Source organism: Mirounga angustirostris, unplaced genomic scaffold (genome assembly GCF_029215605.1).
Source record: "Mirounga angustirostris isolate CCGP_5_RB_7025 unplaced genomic scaffold, mMirAng1.0.hap1 SCAF_10, whole genome shotgun sequence".
Classification (NCBI taxonomy): Eukaryota; Metazoa; Chordata; class Mammalia; order Carnivora; family Phocidae; genus Mirounga; species Mirounga angustirostris.
This window is the reverse complement of record NW_026991718.1, coordinates 76,066,774-76,087,569: the sequence shown is the minus strand read 5'-3', so window position 1 is coordinate 76,087,569 and position 20,796 is coordinate 76,066,774. Positions and strand designations below refer to the sequence as shown.

The 20,796-nt window shown below is 53.3% G+C and overlaps 1 protein-coding gene across 2 annotated transcripts; it reads right to left on the bottom strand.

Moving 5' to 3' along the window:
* Positions 1 to 743: 743 nt before the first annotated feature.
* CNNM3 (cyclin and CBS domain divalent metal cation transport mediator 3) lies at positions 744 to 18,957 on the bottom strand. Of its 2 annotated transcripts, XR_006792569.3 has the most exons (9): positions 17,574 to 18,957; positions 9,725 to 9,868; positions 8,602 to 8,751; positions 8,045 to 8,214; positions 7,745 to 7,841; positions 7,253 to 7,386; positions 6,669 to 6,807; positions 3,708 to 3,807; positions 744 to 3,157 (listed from the first exon to the last, which is right to left on the bottom strand). XR_006792569.3 is itself a non-coding variant. In XM_045885125.3 (8 exons), exons 1-8 carry the CDS (start codon positions 18,928 to 18,930, stop codon positions 3,093 to 3,095), a joined length of 2,256 nt encoding a protein of 751 aa, XP_045741081.1. In that variant the 5' UTR covers positions 18,931 to 18,957; the 3' UTR covers positions 744 to 3,092. The 2 variants fall into 2 exon arrangements, 1 of the variants encoding a protein (XP_045741081.1); XM_045885125.3 differs by lacking the exon at positions 3,708 to 3,807.
* Positions 18,958 to 20,796: the final 1,839 nt, after the last annotated feature.

The window sequence follows — 20,796 nt, the reverse complement described above, 5'->3', positions numbered from 1 at the left end:
GGTGCTGGAGCAACTGGACATCTACAGGCTAAAAAACAGAAAACAAAAAACAAAAACCCTTGACCTAAATCTTATACAAAAGTTAACGCAAAATGGATCACATAGGTAAAGCATAAAACTATAAAAATTTTAGGAAAAAAAACCTAGGAGACAATCTTTGGGATCTAGGACTAGGTAAAGAATTCTTACACATGATACCAAAAGCACAATCCGTAAAAGAAAACTGGTAAACTGCACTTCATGAAAATTAACAACTTTTGCTCTACAAAGGATCCTGTTAAGAGGATGAAAAAATAAGCTAGAGACTGGGAGAAAATATTTGCAAACCAAAAACCCAACAAAGGACTAGTATTTAAAATAAAGAACTCTCAAAACAACAGTAAAAGACCAAACAATCCAACTAGAAATGGTGAAAAACAAGAACAGATACTTCACAAAAGCAGCACATGAAAAGCTATACATCAGCCATTATGTTAATACAACTGGAAACCACAATGAGATCTCACTACACACCTACCAGAATGGCTAAAAATAAAAAATGGTGACACCACCAAATGCTGGCGAGGATTTGGAGAAACTGGATCACTCACACGTCAAGGGTGGGAACGTAAAATTGTACAGCTACTCTAAAGGCATGTGGCAGTTTCTTTAAAAAAACCAACCATGCAATGGCCACACAACCTCGCAACCGTATTACTGGACATTTACCTCAGAAAACCAACGTTAACACAAAAACCTGGAAGGAATGTTCATAGCAGCTTTATTTGGAATAGCCGAAAACTGGAAACCACCCAGATGTCCTTCATCGGGACAGTGAACATATCGAGGAATACTACACAGCAATCAAAAGGAATGAACTACTGACACACACAACAACCTGGATGCATCTCCGGAATATTCTGCTGAGTGAAAAAAGCCAATCCCAAATGGTCACGTACTGTATGATTCTTGAAATGACAAAATCTTAGATCAGTGGTTGCCAGGGATTAGGGATGGAGGCCGAGGGGCTGGGGTGGCTCTAACAGGAAGGAGGTCCCCATGGTGGTGGGATGGCTCTGTCGAGAGGGCAGTGGCAGCCACCCAGATCTACTTGGGAGGGCAGAGAATGATCACCCACATTGTGCCAGTGTCAGCTTCGTGGTTTTGATACTGTGTTCTAACTATGTACGAGTAACCACTGTGGAAAACTGGGTGAAGGGTCCCTCTAGCTTGCAACTTCCTATGGATCAAAATAAAGACTTAGAAAAAAGCAGTAACTCTAAATGCAACTTGGTATCCAGAGTTGGATCCTGCAACAGAAAAAGGTCATTACTGGAGAAACCGTTAAGATCCAAATAAAGTCAGTAATTTACTTAACAGATTTGTACCAATGTTAATTTTTTTAGTTCTGATAGATGTACCAGGTTATATGTAAGATGGTAACATTAGGGGAAGCTGGGTGAAGGGTATATGGATATAACCCTTCACTCTTACGTAACTCTAAAATTGTTTAAGGGGAGCCTGCCTGACTCAGTAGAGCATGCGACTCTTGATCTCAGGGTCGGGAGTTCAAGCCCCATGTTGGGTGTGGAGCTTACTTAAAAAAAAAAAAAAAAAAAAAAAATTTTTTTTTTTTTTAATTAAAATTGTTTCAAAAAATAAAATCCTCATGCCCAGATCAATTAAATCAGGCTCCCCAGAAGAGGAGGCCCCAAGTATCAGGTATCAGTATTTTTCAATTTGCCAGGTGATTCTAACCTGCAGCCAAGGTTAAGAACCACTGTTCTGGAGAGAGATGATTATAAAGTATGCTTCCCACCCGGGTTTGCTCTTAGAATTCCTTGAGAAGTTTCTAAGCAAGCATGCCATTGTTCTTTGGCCTTCATCCCCACCGGTCCCAGGTAAGGGACCCAAATTCCTTTGAGAAAGGTTCCAGAAATCCTCCTCCCTCCCTATCCAATCTGCAATCCTACGTGTCTGGGACGCCCGTTTCTGCATAGTTGAAGAACTGTAGAAGGTAAAAATGGGTAAGTCAGAAGAAAAACATAAATGCCTTCTTGTTCCCAATTCTCTAAAACCCCATAGCTAAGAACAGCAAAAAAGCAAAGAGCTGAAATGTTTCAGAGATACAAGAAAAACTGACGGGTTTTGGTTTTTTTAAAGGAAGGGGATGAGGTTCTACCTGCTCCATAACCAACTCTTCCCTCCCCTGCCTCTCTCTGTGCAAATGACAGCCAGCCAGCTCTCCATGGAGGCCTAGGAAGAAGGTACAAAGTAGATCTAACGAGGGGATCCTCTCCCTGGGATCCAGCAACTGAGAAAGGGTTAGGGGCAGCACAGCCCTTCCTCCCACGGGTGACCTCTCTTCTTCAAACACACTAAGTGATGATACCATTAGAAGCACCTAGGCAAGACAGGCAGAGAAGCAGAAGGAGCAGGCCTCCTCAGTGCCACTGGGGGCCAACTCTCGCGCAGGGCTCTGAGCACAGGGCTCAGAGAAGCGACCTCCACAGGAGGGAGCAGGACAGTGGCGCATACCGGTGGGTCATCGAGTTTGAGGTCTGGCACATGGGGCAGGCTGGGGCGCGTGCTCTGAAACACGGCACTGTAAGGGAAGCCAAATCGTTCACTGTGGCTACGGCCAAGGATGTGAACCCCCCAGCCCCAACTAGTGCTCCCGGTTTGCTCAAAGTGCCGCCAGCAGCAGCAGGTTGGCAAATTAAAAGCGAAGCGAGTACAGGTCACGGCCACGTAAAGGCAGTAATCGTGCACTCACATCATGGCTTGGCCCAAAGAGGTATAAATACACTGCACTGTCACAGGGAGAAGGCTGGGTCCTGGGGACCACAGATGACAGTGTCTTTTCATTCCCTTCAGAAGCAGGCCTGGAGGGCTGTGCCCCAACTGACCCCCATTTCCTAAAGGGGGGCAGGACCCGCTGAAGGCTCCCGGCACTGAGGTCTGGTTCTGAGGACAGCCCAGGACCCACATCTATAAGGGCCATCTAAAACGTGGCCTGCAGGGGATGGGGACAGGCTGACAAGCTACTCCTCGGCTCTCCAGTTCCCCACGTGCTTGTCCATTCCCCAGAGCTGGGGCTGCCTGGCAAGCAGTTAAACCCCTGGGTTCCGCCCAGGGCTCTCCTCCGCTGGGAGGCCGGGTCTGCTGTGGTTGGGCCCTAGAGGAGAGAGGAAAAGGAGAGTTAGCATCAAAGCTGGTGAAGGAAGCAGGTCCCATCAAAGCCAAGTATCAAAGTCCTCTTTAGGACAGGACAGGGCTGGCAAGGCAGAGGGGCCTCAGGACACCTCAGCGTCAAGGCAGAGCCGGGAGTGGGCAGTCAGGAAAACAGTCAGGCTGACTCTGCCGCCCAAGAGAAAACCACTGGGAGGAGGGCTGCGTCACTGAGAGGCAGGAAAGCAGGGCAGGGGGTTTCTGCTCACAGGAGGCCAAGGCCATAAGGCTGGGCGAGAGGAGCCTGCCTGGACACGAAAGCCCCTGCGCCGGAAGGAAGCTTTAAGTTTCCACCACCGAGTGGGCTATTTCGTGACCCCACCAGTCTTCCAGAATAATGAAATGAAAAGTGGCAACGAAGGACAGGAAGGGCCCCCTCACCACCCACCCCTGGAGAAACACCTCCCTGCCTGGGGGCGGCCGTGTCCAGGGCTCCTCCCGGCAGCTAGAGGGCTGGGGAAGGAAAGCAAAGAGAAAGTGAAAGGGAAGATATTTACCTTGGGTGTTTTCTGAAAACAAAAAATGCTCACTAGTCCACAGTCAATTATCAACTGCAGTTTCCAAATGTGCCAAAGAGGGAAAGGTCTATGGGGAAGGCTGGAGAGAGCAGAGGGGAGAGAGACAAGAGGAGACCAGCTGTGCAGCTGCGCCGGCAGGACTGCTCGGCTTGGGCCACCCTGCGGGCATGCTGCGGGGCGGGGGGGGGGGGGGTGCCCCTGACGGCCCGCGGCTCAGAACCAGAGGGAGCAGGAAGCGCGGCGTCTGGAGTGGACTCTCCCTTGGAAATCAGCTCTGGGAACGGCCACTGTGCGGGGGTTACCCCGAGTCTGACGTGACGGGCCTGGGGTCAGGAAACTTTCTGTAAAGGACCAGTATTTTTAGGTTTTGCAGGTCATAGACCCTGTGGCAACAGCTCAGCTCCACTGTCGCAGCCAAAGGCACTCACTCACAATCCAGAGACAAGCAGGCAGAGTCCAATAGGACTTTATTTACCAGCCCAGCAGCCAGCCAGTCTGCCGATCCTGCCTCAGGCAGTTACTAATTTCCCAAGCATCTCAATAAGGCGTTTTTCTGCCAGCGAATCCAGTGCCAAAGTCAATCGGGGGATGGTTCTGACCTGTGCTATTTAAGCAACGTCCCCAGCGACATCTCCACGTGTGCAGCTTCACTAAGCTCTCTTGGGGGGCAGTGGAGGGCCACCTAGCAGGGATGAGCCGCGGTACGACCTCAGAGAGCTGAGGCAGGGAGCAGGAAGACAGCAGGCGAGCCTCACTGTGGACAAACGTCCGGCCACGTCTCAGGGAAAACCCACATCATGGCAATAGAACAGGAGGGGAATCCACTACGATCAGCACGGTGGCGCCTCGGGTAGACCTCTCTGGCTACGACACTGCCCCAGCCCCCGCGCAAAGCGGGTAAGCAGTCACTGAGGGGCAAAGGACCTACAGAGCCACGGCAGGTCACGGGCTTCCCCGCTTTCTGAAAGCAGAGCACTCCCATGAAATCTTTTGTAAGCCAGCGTGGCATAAAGCCAAGAAACAATTACCATTCCAAGAAGCAAAACCCCTCTTCGGAGTTCTTTCAGTTAATGAAAACGGGCACGACCTAAGTCCTTTGTAAAAGCAAAGTGGCGCGAAGCGAACTTTCAGGGGACACCTGTATTTCCTCAGAGGATGGCCCAATGAACGGCTGAAGCCCCAAAAGGACTTTAAAAAACTCCACATGTATAGGGTGCCTGGGTGGCTCAGATGGTTGAATGTCTGCCTTCGGCTCAGGTCATGATCTCAGAGTCCTGGGATCGAGCCCCGCATCGGGCTCCCTGCTCGGCGGGAAGCCTGCTTCTCCCTCTGCCTCTCTGTCTCTTATGAATAAATAAAATCTAAAAAAAAAAAACCCAAAAAACTCTGCATGTATAATAAAGAATGAAATGAAGGAAAAACCATGGTTCTTAGATTTAAGTCTATGCCTTGAATAGAACATGTGCCGTCTCAGTAAGCAGGTGAGGCCAGAAAAGGTTCACATTGAAAAAACCAACACCAAACGCTCACATTTTGAAAAAACAAAAACATACTGGCTTTTGAGACCCCAGTCTAAGGTGATGGTGTGAACAAGCGGCCTCTCACAAAAGAACAGAGAACATCACAGTGGGTAAATACAGAACCGCGACCAGCCCTAACAGGTAGAGCACCACTTCTCAGTACACACGCACCAAGGAAGGCCCGGAAGGCCCGGATCCAGGGCTGGAGCACCACGCCTCACGCTGGGACCCTTTTTACCAACGCACAGAGATGGAGCGCCCAGGGGCTGAGCCACTCACAGGCCCAGGCCGGGGCTTTCTGTCCCTTGCACCTGCACATCACCTCTCAGGAAGTATCCATCATAAAAACACGTTCGTGTTCGCAAGCGCGGGTCTAAATAACTAGAGCTGTTCCCTGTGGGACACCACTGCCCAGAGGCCAAGGGCATGCACAGGCTCCAGACCAGAGCGCCTCGGCCTCTCTCTCAGAATCTCTTCTCTCTCTCAGAATCTCTTCTGATTCTTCATCTGTAAAATGGGCCTAATGACTGCTACCTCTGAGAATGGAGACATGTTCTTAGATGAATAAGGATGAGCAAAGCTCCCAGCACAGTGCCAGGCAGAGCCAGTGTTCAAGAGCGCTTGGTGTCCCCACCTTAGAGTGCCCAGGGCGTCCGGCAGCCCGCAGCTTCTGCCACGGCCTCGCTGGAAGCCCCACCCACTCCCCCAGGACCACCCAGCCCCCGAGTGTATCTCTGACCCCAACATAGGAGCTCAATCAGAATGAAAGTACCTTCCTGAGTACCAAACCAAGAAAGTTCCCTAACTTTTTAAGCACTCCCACCCAAAGCCCACTCTCCACAGTCTCCTTTTTATCTACAAGGCAGGGTTTGCTAGCCCATGCCCCATCTATTTCATCCAACGCGATCTTCCGGCGACTCCCAGTGGGACCCTAGATGTGAAGGGCAGGACTTAAATATTAGCTTGACCCGACCAAACATCTCAACTGGTGCCCTTCTCAGCTCCTGGCATGGTGCCCACCAGCCAGCCACCTTCTGAGCTGGGCCCACTGGTGACTGGGTCTTCATTTTCCAGGTGACCTAACCCTAATCCTAACTGACCAAGAGTGTCTGGACTTGATCTTATTCCCATTTAGCAACTCTTCTCTAATGAAGGCAACCCATGTGGACAGGTCGTCCAGAGAAAATGCTGACCGCACGTACTTTGCACGCGACCTGGCCTGCAGCACAATGTCATCATAGCTAGTCAGACAGTGAAAAGAGGAAAAGGAAAGAATGGGCAGAAAAGGGGACAAGGGAAGAGGAATACAAGGCAGAGTGAGGCAGAGAGAGTGAGTGTGTGTGGGAGCAGCAAGGACCAGCACAGGACGTGCACGCCCTCCGGGCTGCCACACTGGGGGATGTGGCCCTGTGGGGCTCACCTGCTGCCGTGGCTGTCTTGTCACCGAGGAGCCTGGTCTGGCTGCCTGGGATGACCTGGAGGTCTGCGTTCTCCGGGGACTGTGGCAGGTTCTGGGCTCGAGTAGCCAGGAGTGCATTGAGGTACTGCAGCCGCGTGACCTGGAGGACAGAAAGCACCCCCAGGCAGGTGCCACTTGTGAAGCCAGACGGAGAAAGCAAGTTCCAAGAAGGTCGCACGTCTCCCTCCTGCCCACAAGCACCAGAACTAGGTGGGAGAGTCACACTCAGCAGGACCAAGAAAATGAAGAGCTTTAAGCCAGCTAAGGGCAGAGGAGAGCAGTCAAGCAGTGTCTTTAAGATCTCAAAAGGAAACTGGGCGCACAGTCCCAGCGACGGGACTAGACTGCCGGCAGTCAGAGGGACCTCCAGGAGCCAAGGCCGTCTGTCCTTCAGAGCAATTAACACGGTCCTGTTCCAGCGAGTCTGAGAGAGACTCAAGAAGAATTTACTCTTAATCCATACAAACTTGCGGCCAGCTGGTTTAGCCCCTGGGGGACACAGAGCTGCCTAACAGCCAGTACCAATGAGCAGCCCAGACAGTCACCTTAATGAGCTGCAGGTCCGAGAGGGCCCTCACGGTGTAGTCAGGACAGTACGCACACAAGCGGGCACCGTCGGCTGGCTCGGGCTGCAGGTCGTGGCGGATGGACTGGAGCGAGGACACCGGGGACTGGTGAACTATCAGAAGGAACAATCAGTGACGTCTCTGGTGGGGACAACTGCACCGCCTCGGAGATCCACCCCACAGACCACTCTATGATGTGACCACAGCTACGAACAGAGAAGAACGGCAAGCACACTTCCTCGCGGGAAAGGCTTGGCGGGGGCAGGAGCGAGCAACAGTGACGAGCCCCAGAGAAACGCTGCCCCTCCCTCGACACAGCCCAGAGAAGAGGAAAGCCAGCCCCTCCTCAAGTGGAGCACCCGACAGGACGCGTGGGCTCTGGAGGAAGGGGAGGCCAGACCCTGGGCCCCGGAGAGCCGCACAACCAGCAGCTGAGCCCAGCCTTCCGCTCCAGGAGGGGCTGGCGCTTACCTGAGGATGGTGCTGTCAGGGCAGACACTCCATAGTAGGTGAAGGCCCCATTCTCAAACTTCAGGCCCTCTTTCCCGATCTCCACCTCAACCCTGCCCTGGGAGGTGGAGGGAGAGGGAGGGAGGAGGGGCAGGGAGAGAAAGAGATGTGGACAGATTACCTTCCCCGCCAGACGAGAGCACAAGGAGAAAGCACCAACCCCAATTATTGAGGGGGCGTGGATGTGCATGATCCTCCCTCTCTCAGGCCCTTCCCTCCTTTCTGAGCAAGTGGGAGGCTCCAGCCCGGGCTCCCGGTTACCTGCAGGATGAGAATGAAATAGTCCACTGGCTGGCTGCGCTGGTACAGATAATGGTGTGCGGCCAGACGGTTGCTCTCGTCAAACCTCACTTCCTGGTTGACGCTGGGATGCTTCAGCAGGTGCATCAGGACCTTCTCGGAGACTCGCAGGGGGCTGAATACATCCACCTCTGCCCCGTGGTGGGAAAAAGGGACAGTGTCCACCGGGCCCAGAGTGGCCTGCACGACCACAAGGCCTTCTGCTTTCCCCCCGAGCCAAGTCACCTCCCCAACACGAGGGAACTGGGCAGGCCGCACAGCCCCCCACCCCGCCCCGCCAAGGCCCCCCGCCGTGGCTCGCCAGAGGTGGCGCCTGCCTGGCTGCAGCTCTCAGCCGTCGGCAGAGAGGAGCCGTCCCTCAGGGGCCCTGAAGTGCTGGCAGGGCTGGAGAGAAGCGCCGAAGGGCTCCTGGGTACGCTCCTCCTTCCCGGGACTGAGGGCACTCGGTGTCTGCCCTGGGGGCCGCGTGACCCACCGGACGGTGGGCCAGAGAGCAAAGGCCCACCCTTCACCCTCACCTCGGGACAGGAAGCGCTGGGTGGCCAAGAGCAGCTGAGGCGAGATTTTCACTTTATGTTCATCGTCAGACACCTTGAACAAGGAGAATTCCTCTTTCGGCCTGAGGGGGGCACTCAGAGGAGCAGGCTTCTTCCGCACAGCAGCATCTCCTAGGATGGCGAGAAGACCCACTGAGGCAACAGTAGTCCTCCAGTCAGTACGAGCAAACCGAGGCCCACTGCGCGGCCTGGGGGCTCTCAGGTGGGGGAGGCAGCACCAGAGCCCCGGGGACACAGCCCTGCTGGGGCCTGGTGGCCGCTCCCCACACACAGCAAACCTGGCAGGGCGGAGGGGGTTAGTCCCGTACTCCAGCCATGTCCTGAGGAAGCACGGACAGGGCCTGCTCCTGTCCTCGGAGCTGGAAAGGCAGAATACTGACAGGACGGTCAGAGACCCCTCACCAGAAAGCACGTCTGCAGATTACAGGCGCGACATGGCAGCAGCTAACCTGATGTCCCCATGCCTATGGCGGCCTGAAGAACCAAACTAAAGAGGCTGCATTTTGGGGACAGACGCGGGGGCAAAGCGATTCACTTGATAGCAAATGGAGCTGGGGGGGGGCCTCAGTGTCCCAAGCGTGCACGTGAGGCCCTGGGCCATCAGGTCCAGGCTCTGTGTCTGCCCTGCAGACCTCAGCCATCTTCCTAAGAGCCAGACACCCCTAAGGCATGATCACGGGCCCCCGGATCTTTGGTTTTGGAAAGACCCTCTCTGCTGTAAAGAACGGGATTCTCTGAGGCAAGGCTTCTGTAACGTAGAAAAGAACCCGAGAAAGCCAAAGGGCCATGGAAGACGGGAGCCTGGGAAAGGCCCCTGAAGGGCAGAGCCCCTGTCTGTGCCGGAGAAACCAAACTGCTGCTGCAGCCAGAGCCCCAGGCAGGCAGTGGGGCTGCAAAGGCCCCGCCGGGCCACCGCGGCGTCGCATCCAGGCACAGCCGCGGGCCCAGCTAGCCAACAGCTCTGACTGGAGATCCAGCCTCGTTTCAGCGGCACAGAGACCCGCTGTCCTCTGAGGCACACCACACATCTCAGGAGGCTTGAAAGACCGGCTGAGATGGAACGCTGCCAGGAGTCAAGACTCACGGTAGTCCTCAGACTCGTCCAGGATCTCAGACTTGATGATCTCCTCAATGACGTCCTCCAGGGTGACCAGGCCCAGCACCTCGTAGAAGGGGTCACCTTCACCCTCGTTGTTCACCTTCTGCACGATGGCCAGGTGGGACTTCCCTGGGGGAGGGGACGCTCAGGTTACATCCCATCTGAGGTGACGTCTGTGTTCCCACAATGTACCGGGCACCAGTGAGACTCTTCCTAAGTTCTTACTTAAGGCTCTCAACACGCTCGTGAGGACGAGCCTCCCTTTACACACGGGACCCTAAATCTCAGGCACTATGGTCAGCCGCACAAGGCCACCCAGGCAGGGGCAGAGCGGGCAGCCTCGGGTCCACAGAAACGTGGTTTAGATAAGGCTGCGTCAGGCCGGGACAGATGCTAGGGCTGCACACACAAGGGCACCAACTCCAGAAGCATGGGCTCCCCAGGGACAGTCTACATGGGGGAGCACAGAAGGGCCACCAGTGACTCTCCTGGGGAAGCATCCCCATTCTGAAAGCTGTCCTTTATTTCCAGAAGCCAAGGTCTATGCACGTCATCCAGGGGGAAGATACACGGTGAGTGGCCAGTCAGAGCCCAGACTGTGCGGGAGGAAGGGCAGCAGCCTGGAACTGTTCACCTTCCCCTCCTTCAGCTGAGCTTCCTATTGGTTTGTTTGTCTGATAAAGAAATGGAAGCTTGAACAAAGCCCAAGCTTCAGAGTGCTGGGGACTGTTGAGGAAACTTCAAGAACTGACTCTGCTTTTCATCTATGAAACTTTATGAAACCTGTCCAAAAGAAACAGAACGCAAACCATATATGTAACTTTAAATTTCTGAGTAGCCACATTAAGGAAAAAAACACAGGTGAAATTAAGTGGTAACATATTGTAATTAACACAATATAGCCCTCAGTATCACTTTGACATGCAATCAACATAAAAATATTAAAACAGGGGCACCTGGGTGGCTTAGTCGTTAAGCATCCAACTCTTGATTTCGGCTCAGGTTATGATCTCAGGGTCACAAGATCGAGCCCCACATCAGGCTCCGCACTCAGTGTGGAGTCTGCTTGAGATTCTCTCTCCCTCTACCCCTCCCCCTCCAGCACTCATTCACTTTCAAATAAATAAATAAAATTTAAAAAAATAATAAAAAATATTAAAACAGGAGCACCTGGCTGGCTCAGTCGGTAAAGCATGGGACTCTTGATCTTGGGGTTTTAAGTTCAAGCCCCATGTTGGATGTAGAGATTACTTAAAAATAAAATCTTTAAAAAAAATTATTAAAATTTTTTTTTAAAGATTTTATTTATTTATTCATGAGAGACAGAGAGAGAGTCAGAGGCAGAGGGAGAAGCAGGCTCCCCACGGAGCAGGGAGCCCAATGCGGGACTTGATCCCAGGACCCTGGGATCATGACCTGAGCCAAAGGCAAACGCTTAACCGACTGAGCCACCCAGGCGTCCCTAAAAAAATTTTTAAATTAAAACGTATTTTCCTTTTTTGTACTGTCTGTGAAGTCTGGTGTGGGTGAGGCACTTCCAGCACATCTCAGTTCAGCCCAGCTGTCTTTCGACCACATGTGGGCACTAGCTGCTGGACGGGGTTGTGCAGGTCTAGGATATGAACTCAGAGAAACTCATCTCAGCCATGCCCTTCATTACTAGTGAAAAAAGTTTTGGGTAAAAGCAAGCCTGGATCCATGTAAGGGGGTATTTGCTTCAAGAATCTTTTGGTAAAGCAAAAAGTCAAGTTCACTTCTTTGTGTCAATCATACTTTACATATCTTGGGTTTAGTTACAGTGTAGTGAACTTGAGTTCAGAAACACACTCTCTCGGGCGCCTGGGTGGCTCAGTTGGTTAAGCGACTGCCTTCAGCTCAGGTCATGATCCTGGAGTCCCGGGATCGAGTCCCGCATCGGGCTCCCTGCTCGGCAGGGAGTCTGCTTCTCCCTCTGACCCTCCCCCCTCTCATGTGCTCTCTCTCATTCTCTCTCAAATAAAATAAAATAAAATAAAAAATCTTAAAAAAAAAAAAAAAAGAAAAAGAAACACACTCTCTCGAAGTCTATCTGGCATGCTCTGCCTCCTCATTCTTTCAGCATCCATGTCCCCCCACCCCCCCTCCCGCATCAGGTGCAGGAAGACCTCTGCTCCAAATTTATTTTATTTTTTTTAAAGATTTTATTTATTCATTTGAGAAAGAGAGAGACAGTATGAGCAGGGGGAGAGGCAGAGGGAGAGGGAGAAGCAGGCTTCCTGCCGAGCAGGGAGCCCGATGTGGGGCTCGATCCCAGGACCCTGGGATCATGACCTAAGCCGAAGGCAGACACTTAATTGACTGGGCCACCCAGGCGCCCCTGCTCCAAATTTAGATAAAAAGAAAATGTCTAGTCAACCAAAAGCTATTATTATTAGTAGACCACTGGCCAAATGATCAAGAAAGGAATGAGGCAGGGGCACCTGGCTGGCTCAGTCGGTGGAGCGTACAACTCTTGATCTCAGGGTTGGGAGTTCGAGCCCCATGTTGGGTGTAGGGATGCCTTAAAAATAAAATCTTTAAACAAAAAAAGGGAATGAGGCTGTAGAAAAGAAAAAGAAAACATTTACTGTATTTCATCAAATTGAAGACGCCATCAATTCTGAGACACATCCTGATTGCAAAGATGTTGAAATACAAAAAACAATGCACCTGTGAACTGAAGGAATGCGGCACATAGTGCTCACTGTGTGCTGGCCACTAAGTGCCGTATTCATTTATTAAGTTACTGGGAACAGAGGATTATTCCCATTTACAGTCTGCAGAGAAAACAGGCTCAAGGCTCAAAGAGCTTCAGTGACTCACCCAAGTGCAAAACCGAGATGTGAACCCAGGCAGCTAGCTTCTTAATCTGTTCTTTTTTCCTTTCCTTTTTCTTTTAAGATTTTATTTATTTGACACAGAGAGAGAGAGAGACCATGAGCGGGGGGGGGGGGGGGGGCAAGGGGAGAGGGAGAAGCAGACTCCCCGTGGAGCAGGGAGCCCGATGCAGGACTCGATCCCAGGACCCCAGGATCATGACCTGAGCCGAAGGCAGACGTTAATCGACTGAGCCATGCAGGCACCCCTGAATCCATTCTCTTAACCACCATACTCATCTCGTTTTCACTGGAGAACAGGAGACCAAATCTTAAGAGACCCTCCCCTCTGGGTGAGTTACACTGGGCCAAGGTACTGTCTCCAGCACAGGGGTCCTTCTAAAGAAAACAAAGTGTTGTTCTTCAGGATGCTCTAATATCTTCAGACAAAAATTACAGGCAGGGATGACTACACTGTCTTCCCCCTTTCCAGGAGAAAAAGGCCAGGGGTCCCCGAGAACTACCTGATCATTCCTGCTGAGACAGAAGTACTGAATGAGGAATAGCAGCATTTCCAGATGCTGCCCACCCCTGGGTATCTGTGCTGGGAATGGCTCACACCAGCAGACGGGCATCATTTCCATGAGGGCCATGCCGACCCCGCCATATGATACTAACCTCTCAGCCCAGATGAGGAAGGCCGAAGCTCGACATACAATTCTGGTCAGATTCTAGGAACCAAAGCCCAGGTTCTAGATGACCATGTAAGAGCAGAGAGAACCCATTTCAGCTGCATTCTTCCAGAATGCCAGCCCTATAGGTAGGTTACCCTTAGAATGGACTAGCCTCTCCCTTGCCTTCAAACTTTTGTAAAACAGGCACAAGTTTCTCAGTGACCCACCACATGGCATGACTGGATAACAAACAGACGAAAGCAGAGCCCCTGAAAGATCCCCCGACACAGTGGCCATGGGATTTCATCTCAAGACAGAATGTCTGAGGGGTCCAGACGGCAACCACGAAAAAGCAGTAGGGGTACAGAGAGAACAGGCAGCTGGAGGGATTAAAGTTTATTTCTCATCTGATAGGACAAAATGCTCTGAAAACACACAGGCCCCTGGCTGGCTGACTAGAAACACTAACAGGCCCCAGGACAAGTGCCTACAGGTTCTCCCTGAGCAAAGAGCCTCAGGTAAGGGGCAGATGACGCATTTACCAGAATCAACCAAAAAGCCCTGAAAAAGCTCTACACAGTTTTCATTTTAGTTAGCAGGCCCAAATGTACTCATAAATTATATGGATGCTAGAGAACTCTTCCATAATGCCTCATTTCTAGGATATCTGTAAAAATGCAGATGGAGTTTAAATTCCTCTGCCTCCGTTTTATTTTTTTTATATTTATTTATTAAAAAGAGTGAGTGAGAGAGAGCACAAGCAGGGGGAGGGGCAGAGGGAGAAGCAGACTCCCCACGGAGCAGGGAGCCTGATGCAGGGCTTGATCCCAGGACCCCAAGATCCTGACCTAAACAGAAGGCAGATATTCACTGACTGAGCCACCCAGGCGCCGCCCCCCCCACTTCCTTTATTTTTATTTATTTATTTTTAAAAGATTTTATTTATTTATTTGAGACAGAATGAGAGAGAGAGAGCACATGAGATGGGGGAGGGTCAGAGGGAGAAGCAGGCTCCCCGCCAAGCAGGGAGCCCGATGCGGGACTCAATCCAGGGACTCCAGGATCATGACCTGAGCCGAAGGCAGTCGCTCAACCAACTGAGCCACCCAGGCACCCCTTCCTTTATTTTTTAAAGCAACTGTCAGAACATATCCTAGGAGAAAAGTGCTAGGCTAACATTCCTCACAGCAGGTCTGACTCTTTTCAGAATCCTGGGGATCCTTTGGCTTCTGACAATGAGCCAGAACTCGGTTGGTTTAAAGCAGAGATTGTGAAAAGCATGCATCCTAATTCCTCCTTTGGTTGACTGTCCTTGAATATTCTCACTGGAGGATTGACAAAGATGGTGGGATTAATAGCTTTAAAGAAAATACACTTTACTGCAGGTCCAGAGTACACTCTCTTCCTGGTAATGTTTGCCCAAAATACTCAGTATCATCTTAAGTCTGCACACTAACTAAGGACCGCCTCACCAGAAAAGGTGCCTCTCCCAGACTATAAAGTTCCCAAACAGACAGTGCCCTGAGGGATGAAAGGAACAGGGCCTGGAATGGTAGCTGCCAAGACGCCAAGGACTCCAGCTTCAGGAAATTCAGAGGGCACCACCACCTCACACACTTGGCAGAGAGACGGGAAGGGAATTGATTTCTAAAACCTCAGGCGCCACAAGGGCTGCAATATGCCCTTTGTTCATAAGCAGAATGAAGAAAGGGGTTAGGCTAAAAATGGATCTCAATGAGGAAAAACGGATATCTGCCAAAGGAGTGCCCTGCAAAGAGAAGCAGAGAAAGGCTCCAGGAGTCAGAGGCAAGACGAAGCCAATTTGCCCCTGAGAATGGCCCTCACTTGTCAGGGGAGGAGGAAGGTGAGGACAACTGAGGAGCTCCCCATTCAACCTCCGGGCTCCCCAGAGCTGCTCCAAGGCCACCCACCATCCCAGAAGAGCAGCAGCCTAGACTGTGGGCCTTCTCTCCCGACTGGCTCCCTTCTGTCAACATTTCAACCCAAAGCCACTCAACTTGCCCATCTTCGACTGAAGAGCAGAGGGCCCCCTCCCGTGCCAGCCCTCTCCCAGCCACTGCTCTGGCTTCTGCTCTGCAGCCATACCTCATGGCAGGCCCATCTACCTCAGCTGTCATGTCCCATTCATTCCCCATCACCCAGGCTGGAGCGCCAAATCTGCTCTTGCAGCGGTCACGAGTATCCTGGTTGTTGGATCCAAATGACACGATGCTGGCCTCTCCTGATCATTCGCCTTCCCTCGGTAAGTGGTCTCTTCTAGGGCATTCTGAACTTCTGGGTCTCCTCAGCAGCTCTCCTCTGCTACCCTCCACCCCTCATATGCTTGCGCCCTCAGGGGTTTAGGCTTTCTGTGCCACACCTACGGCTGGAGCAACCACTTCTTTACCAACAACCAAATCTTTATCTCCTGCTTGGGTCTTTAACTCGTATTTCTCATCAACTGGTTGAGTCGGCCTCTTGGGCCACTGCACAGACATTCCAGTGTCCAGAACAAATTCACCTGTGCCACCCCCCCACCCCACCCCCACCACGATGACCTCCCTTCTCTGTAAGTGCTCTGCCTCAGGGAAGGGCAAGAGCATTCCGAAGCCAGAAACCCAGGCCTCACCTTTAGCTCCTCAGCTAACCACAAAGCCCCCTCAATTCCACCTCCCGATGCCCTTCTGGATGTCCTCTCCAGGCCCGCTGCCCACCTTTATTCAGCTACCACCGTTTCTTAGCTGGACCCCCTACCCACTGGTCTCCGTACCAGTCAGGGCTCAAAGTCAACGCCCCGGAGATCAAGTCCAGCCTTCCCAGGGTCTCAAGCTGGGAGGTGGCAGGGGCAGGATGGAACCCTCCTTGGCGCACTCCAGGCCACCAGAACCTCCACTGCCTCGAAAACTACAGAGGCCCAGATGGAGTACTCACCAGCAGAGGTCTGGCCCCCACCCCGGGCTCCTCTCCCCTGAGAGGGACTGCATAGCCACTTTCTGGGGGAAACAGCCAAGAGCACCCAAGAGATGCTCCAGCAGAGCAGTCAAAGCTGCACAGCAAAGTCTCCCACCCAATCCTCAGGTACCGTAAGGACAGTAACTGCCTAACTATTCAACACCCAAGCCACGACTAATTACTCAACATCCATGCGCCCTGGGGCCAGGACACTTCACAGCTGCCAGGAAGATCGGGGGCTCCACTCTCTTCCCAGCCTCACATTATGCAGCCTTTCGGGTCAAACCCATCCAAAGTCCTGGGGTGTCCCCTGGAGGAATTCCCTGCAGGAATTCAGGGGTGAGAAGCATGGCTGGCGGACAAGGAGCAGCCAAGTTCTAGGGAGCACATCCAAGCCTGACAATGAGAGGACTGCAGAGGAACCCACACCTTCACACTTGGAGGCTGGGCTCCATTTTTACCTGCAACCTTGGAGTTGCTCAGATAAACCAAGGTGAAAGAAGAGGGTGAACTGTGGGGCGCCTGGGTGGCTCAGTTGGTTAGGCGACTGCCTTCAGCTCAGGTCATGATCCCAGGGTCCTGGGATCGAGCCCCACATCGGGCTCCCTGCTCTGCGGGAGGCCTGCTTCTCCCTCTCCCACTCCCCCTGCTTGAGTTCCTCCTCTCGCTGTGTCTCCCTCTGTCAAATAAATAAATAAAATCTTTAAAAAAAAAAAAAAAAAAGAAGAGGGTGAACTGTGGAGTTAAGTGAGACCCTGACAGACCTTATTCATGATCAGAAAAGGGGAAGTTAAGAAAAAAAAAAAAAAGACAAGACAAAAGGGGAGATTAAATCAGTATCCATAAAGTTGCTTCTGATGAAATCTAAGTGGAAGTGTCTCCCACACCTGCAGAAAATCAGGTATCATTCCTTCTTCTGTTATCAGCATGGCAGCAGCCCATGAAAGACCTTAACAATGATCCCTTGAAACCTCACAGGCCCTGCTAATTTGATGATATGTGTGCAGGTGAAAGCCACCAGGTGTCTGAAGACTATCCTCTTCTGTTCTTCTAGTTTCTATTTAAGAATTTAGACCTGTTACAAAACCAAAGCCCACAAAAATGAAGGAAAAAGCTGGTGGATTAGAGTCAAGTGGACACAGCTCCCCAAATTAGGCCTACCAGGAAAAGGGGGATTTTGCTTTCCACAGCGCTCTGAACGACAGCCTTTGAGTATTTCAAAAGGTCACTGAGAGCTGTGAGGCCATCATCTAAAAGGGTACTCGGAGAGACCTCCGTAAGGATGGGACCCTTTCCTCAAGGCTTCCATAAACCCCCACCCTTTTTCCAGCGGACAGCGCTGGCATTCGTGTCCCCTCCCCGATGTCCCGTTACCTCGTTTGAACTCCTCCAGGACAGCGTCCAGCTTGGTGTCGTTGAAGACGAAGTGGAGCGGATGGTTGTAGAAGCGGGTGATGGTGCTGAGCGGCGTGCAGTCTTCGGGATCCACGAAGGCCAAGTCCTTGAGGTAGAGCATGTCCACGATGTTGGAGCGCTCCTCCTCGTACACTGGGATGCGCGTGTGGCCGCTCTGCATGATGCTGGCCAGGACGCCGAAGTCCAGCACGGCGCTGGCATCCAGCATGAAGCAGTCCTCGAGCGGCGTGAGCACGTCCTCCACGGTCCGGCAGCGCAGCACGCCCTTGCTGAGATCGCTGTAGGGGTCGCCGCCACCGCGGGCCAGCTCTAGCACGCGCTCGCGCAGCCGCCCGGGCCGCGCCGCCAGCTCCAGCAACTGGCCCACGGGCAGCGCCACCGGCAGGGTCAGCAGCACGGCCAGGCGGCTGAGCAGCAGCGCGCGCGGCGCCAGCGCCAACGCCCAGCGCCCGCTCACGGCAGCCGGCACCACCTCGCCCACCAGGAACACGAGCCCCGCGCTGCCCAGCACGGCGGGCACGGCGCGCTGGCCGGCCGCGCGGTACAGCAGCACCGCCAGCGCCGCCTGCGCCAGGCTGGCCAGTAGCAACAGCGCGCCCAGGGCGCAGCCGGCCCAGCGCCGCACGGGCTCTAGGCGCCGCGCCGCCGCGCGCTCGGCCTCCGAGCCGCTCTCGCGCAGCACCTGCACCTCGGCGGGCGCCAGCGCCAGCGCGCTCAGCTGCAGGCCCCGCGCCAGCGCCGCCAGCGCCAGCAGCCCCGCCGCCCCCAGGCCCAGCGCCCAGGGCGGCGCCGCCTCCTCGGCTGCCGAGCCGCCTGGCTCCACGCGCAAGGCCAGCAGCGCCGAATGCGGGCGCACGGCCTCGGCGCGCAGGCGCAGCAGCGCGCTCCACTCGCCCGCTGGGGCCGCCGCCTCCCGGGCCGCCGAGCCGTCCGGCTCCCCGCGCACCGCCAGCAGCGCCGAGTGCGGGCGCGCGGCCTCGGCGCGCAGGCGCAGCAGTGCGCGCCACTCGCCTGTGGGGGCCGCCGCCTCCTCAGGAGACGCGGCCGGCCCGCCCTCGGGGCAGCCCGCCCCCTCGGGGGCCACCCAGGACCAGGAGCTGTTGGCCAAGCCGGAGCCGAAGAGGCGCAGGCGGAAGGTGGCCTCCGGTGCGGCCCGCACCTCTCCTCCGCGCTCCCACCCCGCGTCCGCGGCTCCGTCCTTCTCCAGACAGACGCCCAACACTCGCGGGCCCGACGCCGCCTCCCCGGCGGCGTTTCCCAGGCACAGCGCGGCGAGCAACCAGCCTAGACGACCCGCCGCCGCTGCCGCCGCCATCGCCTGCTGCCCCCTCTCGGCCTCCCGCGCAGCCTACCCCTCCGCCTCCCCTGGACCAATCGTCTCTAGCCTTGGCGCCTCCTCCGCCAATAGCCAGCGGACGAGGGCGGGCCCCAGGGTCGGACTAGGCTGCGCCGGGGAGTAAACAAGCGGCGGCGCGATCCCGGGGCGGGCCGGGGGCGTGGGGCTCTCGGCCCTGCGGGGCTCGGCCGTGACTCCCAGGGCGAGAGGTGGCCCGCGCCCGGACGCGCGGAGCGGCGAGCTGGGCGTCCGGTTCCCACAGGCCGTGCCGGCACGCCCGATGCCGCACTTGTGCTCTGGGAAGTCCCTGACTCGGGGCGCGGAGCGGAGCGGCTTGCAGGCAGAGATTTCAAGTGTGTGGCAGATGTACCGTTTCTTTGGAAAGGGCCCCGTGAACCACTGGCCTAGGGGCAAGGAGAGCTGAAAGAACCGGTGACCGGACGTTGGGAAGCTCAAGTTTCTTGGAGATTGTGCCCGACTGTGCTATAGGTCTGGGCACGTGAGACACAGCCCTTTGCCTTCAAGGAACTTGCATTCCTGTCAGGGAGAATGATGGTAATTATGTAAACACACGAAATCACTACCTCATTGGACCCTCAGAGCCACTTTTACAGGAGAAAAGTGAGGCATGACTTAGCACGGATGCAGGATTCCAACACGACCTGCCTGGTCATCATCCTAGCCACGTTAGCAGAGGGCAGCGCTGTCAGAAATTACTGTTACCTGGTCACGCCACTTCTAGCAGATAATCCTTGGGAAAATACTTGCTCAGGAACAACAAGAACTGTTCAAGAGGATCCTTACTAGAGAGTTATTTAGAAGACAAGACCGGCCCGGGAGGCGGTCTTGACAGGATGGAATGTTTTTCACCCATTGTGTATGATCTCTGTATGATTGGAAGGAAACAAACTTAACAAGGTTTTTTTCTACAGGGATCCAGATTGTTTTTGTATTTTCTTTACGTTTTTATGTATTTTCAAATTTCCTAACAAAAGTAGACTTTTGATAAGGGTGTTCATATTCATGTCATTTAAAATCTTCATAAAGAGTCTACGGAAATACATTTGCTAGGTCATGAAAATAATAAAAAGTATAGGCACTGTGGCCACAATTAAGTAAAATGTGTGGAACGCAATGTGCAAAAATGAGCAAATCCATGGCAAATGACCAAAAGAAAAAATACTTTGTGGAAAAACTCTTCAAAGGATGCTAAGAATGTCTCTTCAACATTGTAAATTCAGCGCTGTGACTAGGCCAACCACGTCTCCATGTTTGCAGTTTTTATTATCTAGAGGGTGCTACACCTCACTTGCAGATTACAGAATAAGCCACCAGCAGAAGCAATGACACTACTGAGCCTTTCCACTGGATCAGCATGCCTCCTTTGAAGAAAAAAAAAAAACTATGGATTCAGCCCCTTTAGTTCACTCTTTTGTCTCCAAGTCCAGATAAAATGCTGACATTGAAATAGAATGGATGGGGCGCCTGGGTGGCTCAGTTGGTTAAGCGACTGCCTTCAGCTCCGGTCATGATCCCAGGGTCCTGGGATCGAGTCCCGCATCGGGCTCCCTGCTCTGCGGGGAGCCTGCTTCTCCCTCTCCCACTCCCCCTGCTTGTGTTCCCTCTCTCGCTGTGTCTCTCTCTGTCAAATAAATAAAATCTTAAAAAAAAAAAAGAAATAGAATGGATGACATCCTTGAAAGTTATATGCCTGGAAAAGTTATTAATTAGCAAAGAACAGTTCCAGAGCAAAGACAGGAAAAACTCCATATGGATCTGGTCTCAGGTGCCCTTGGAAAACAACCAGTAATCCATATTTTGGAGAAAATCTTTGGGTAGGACAAC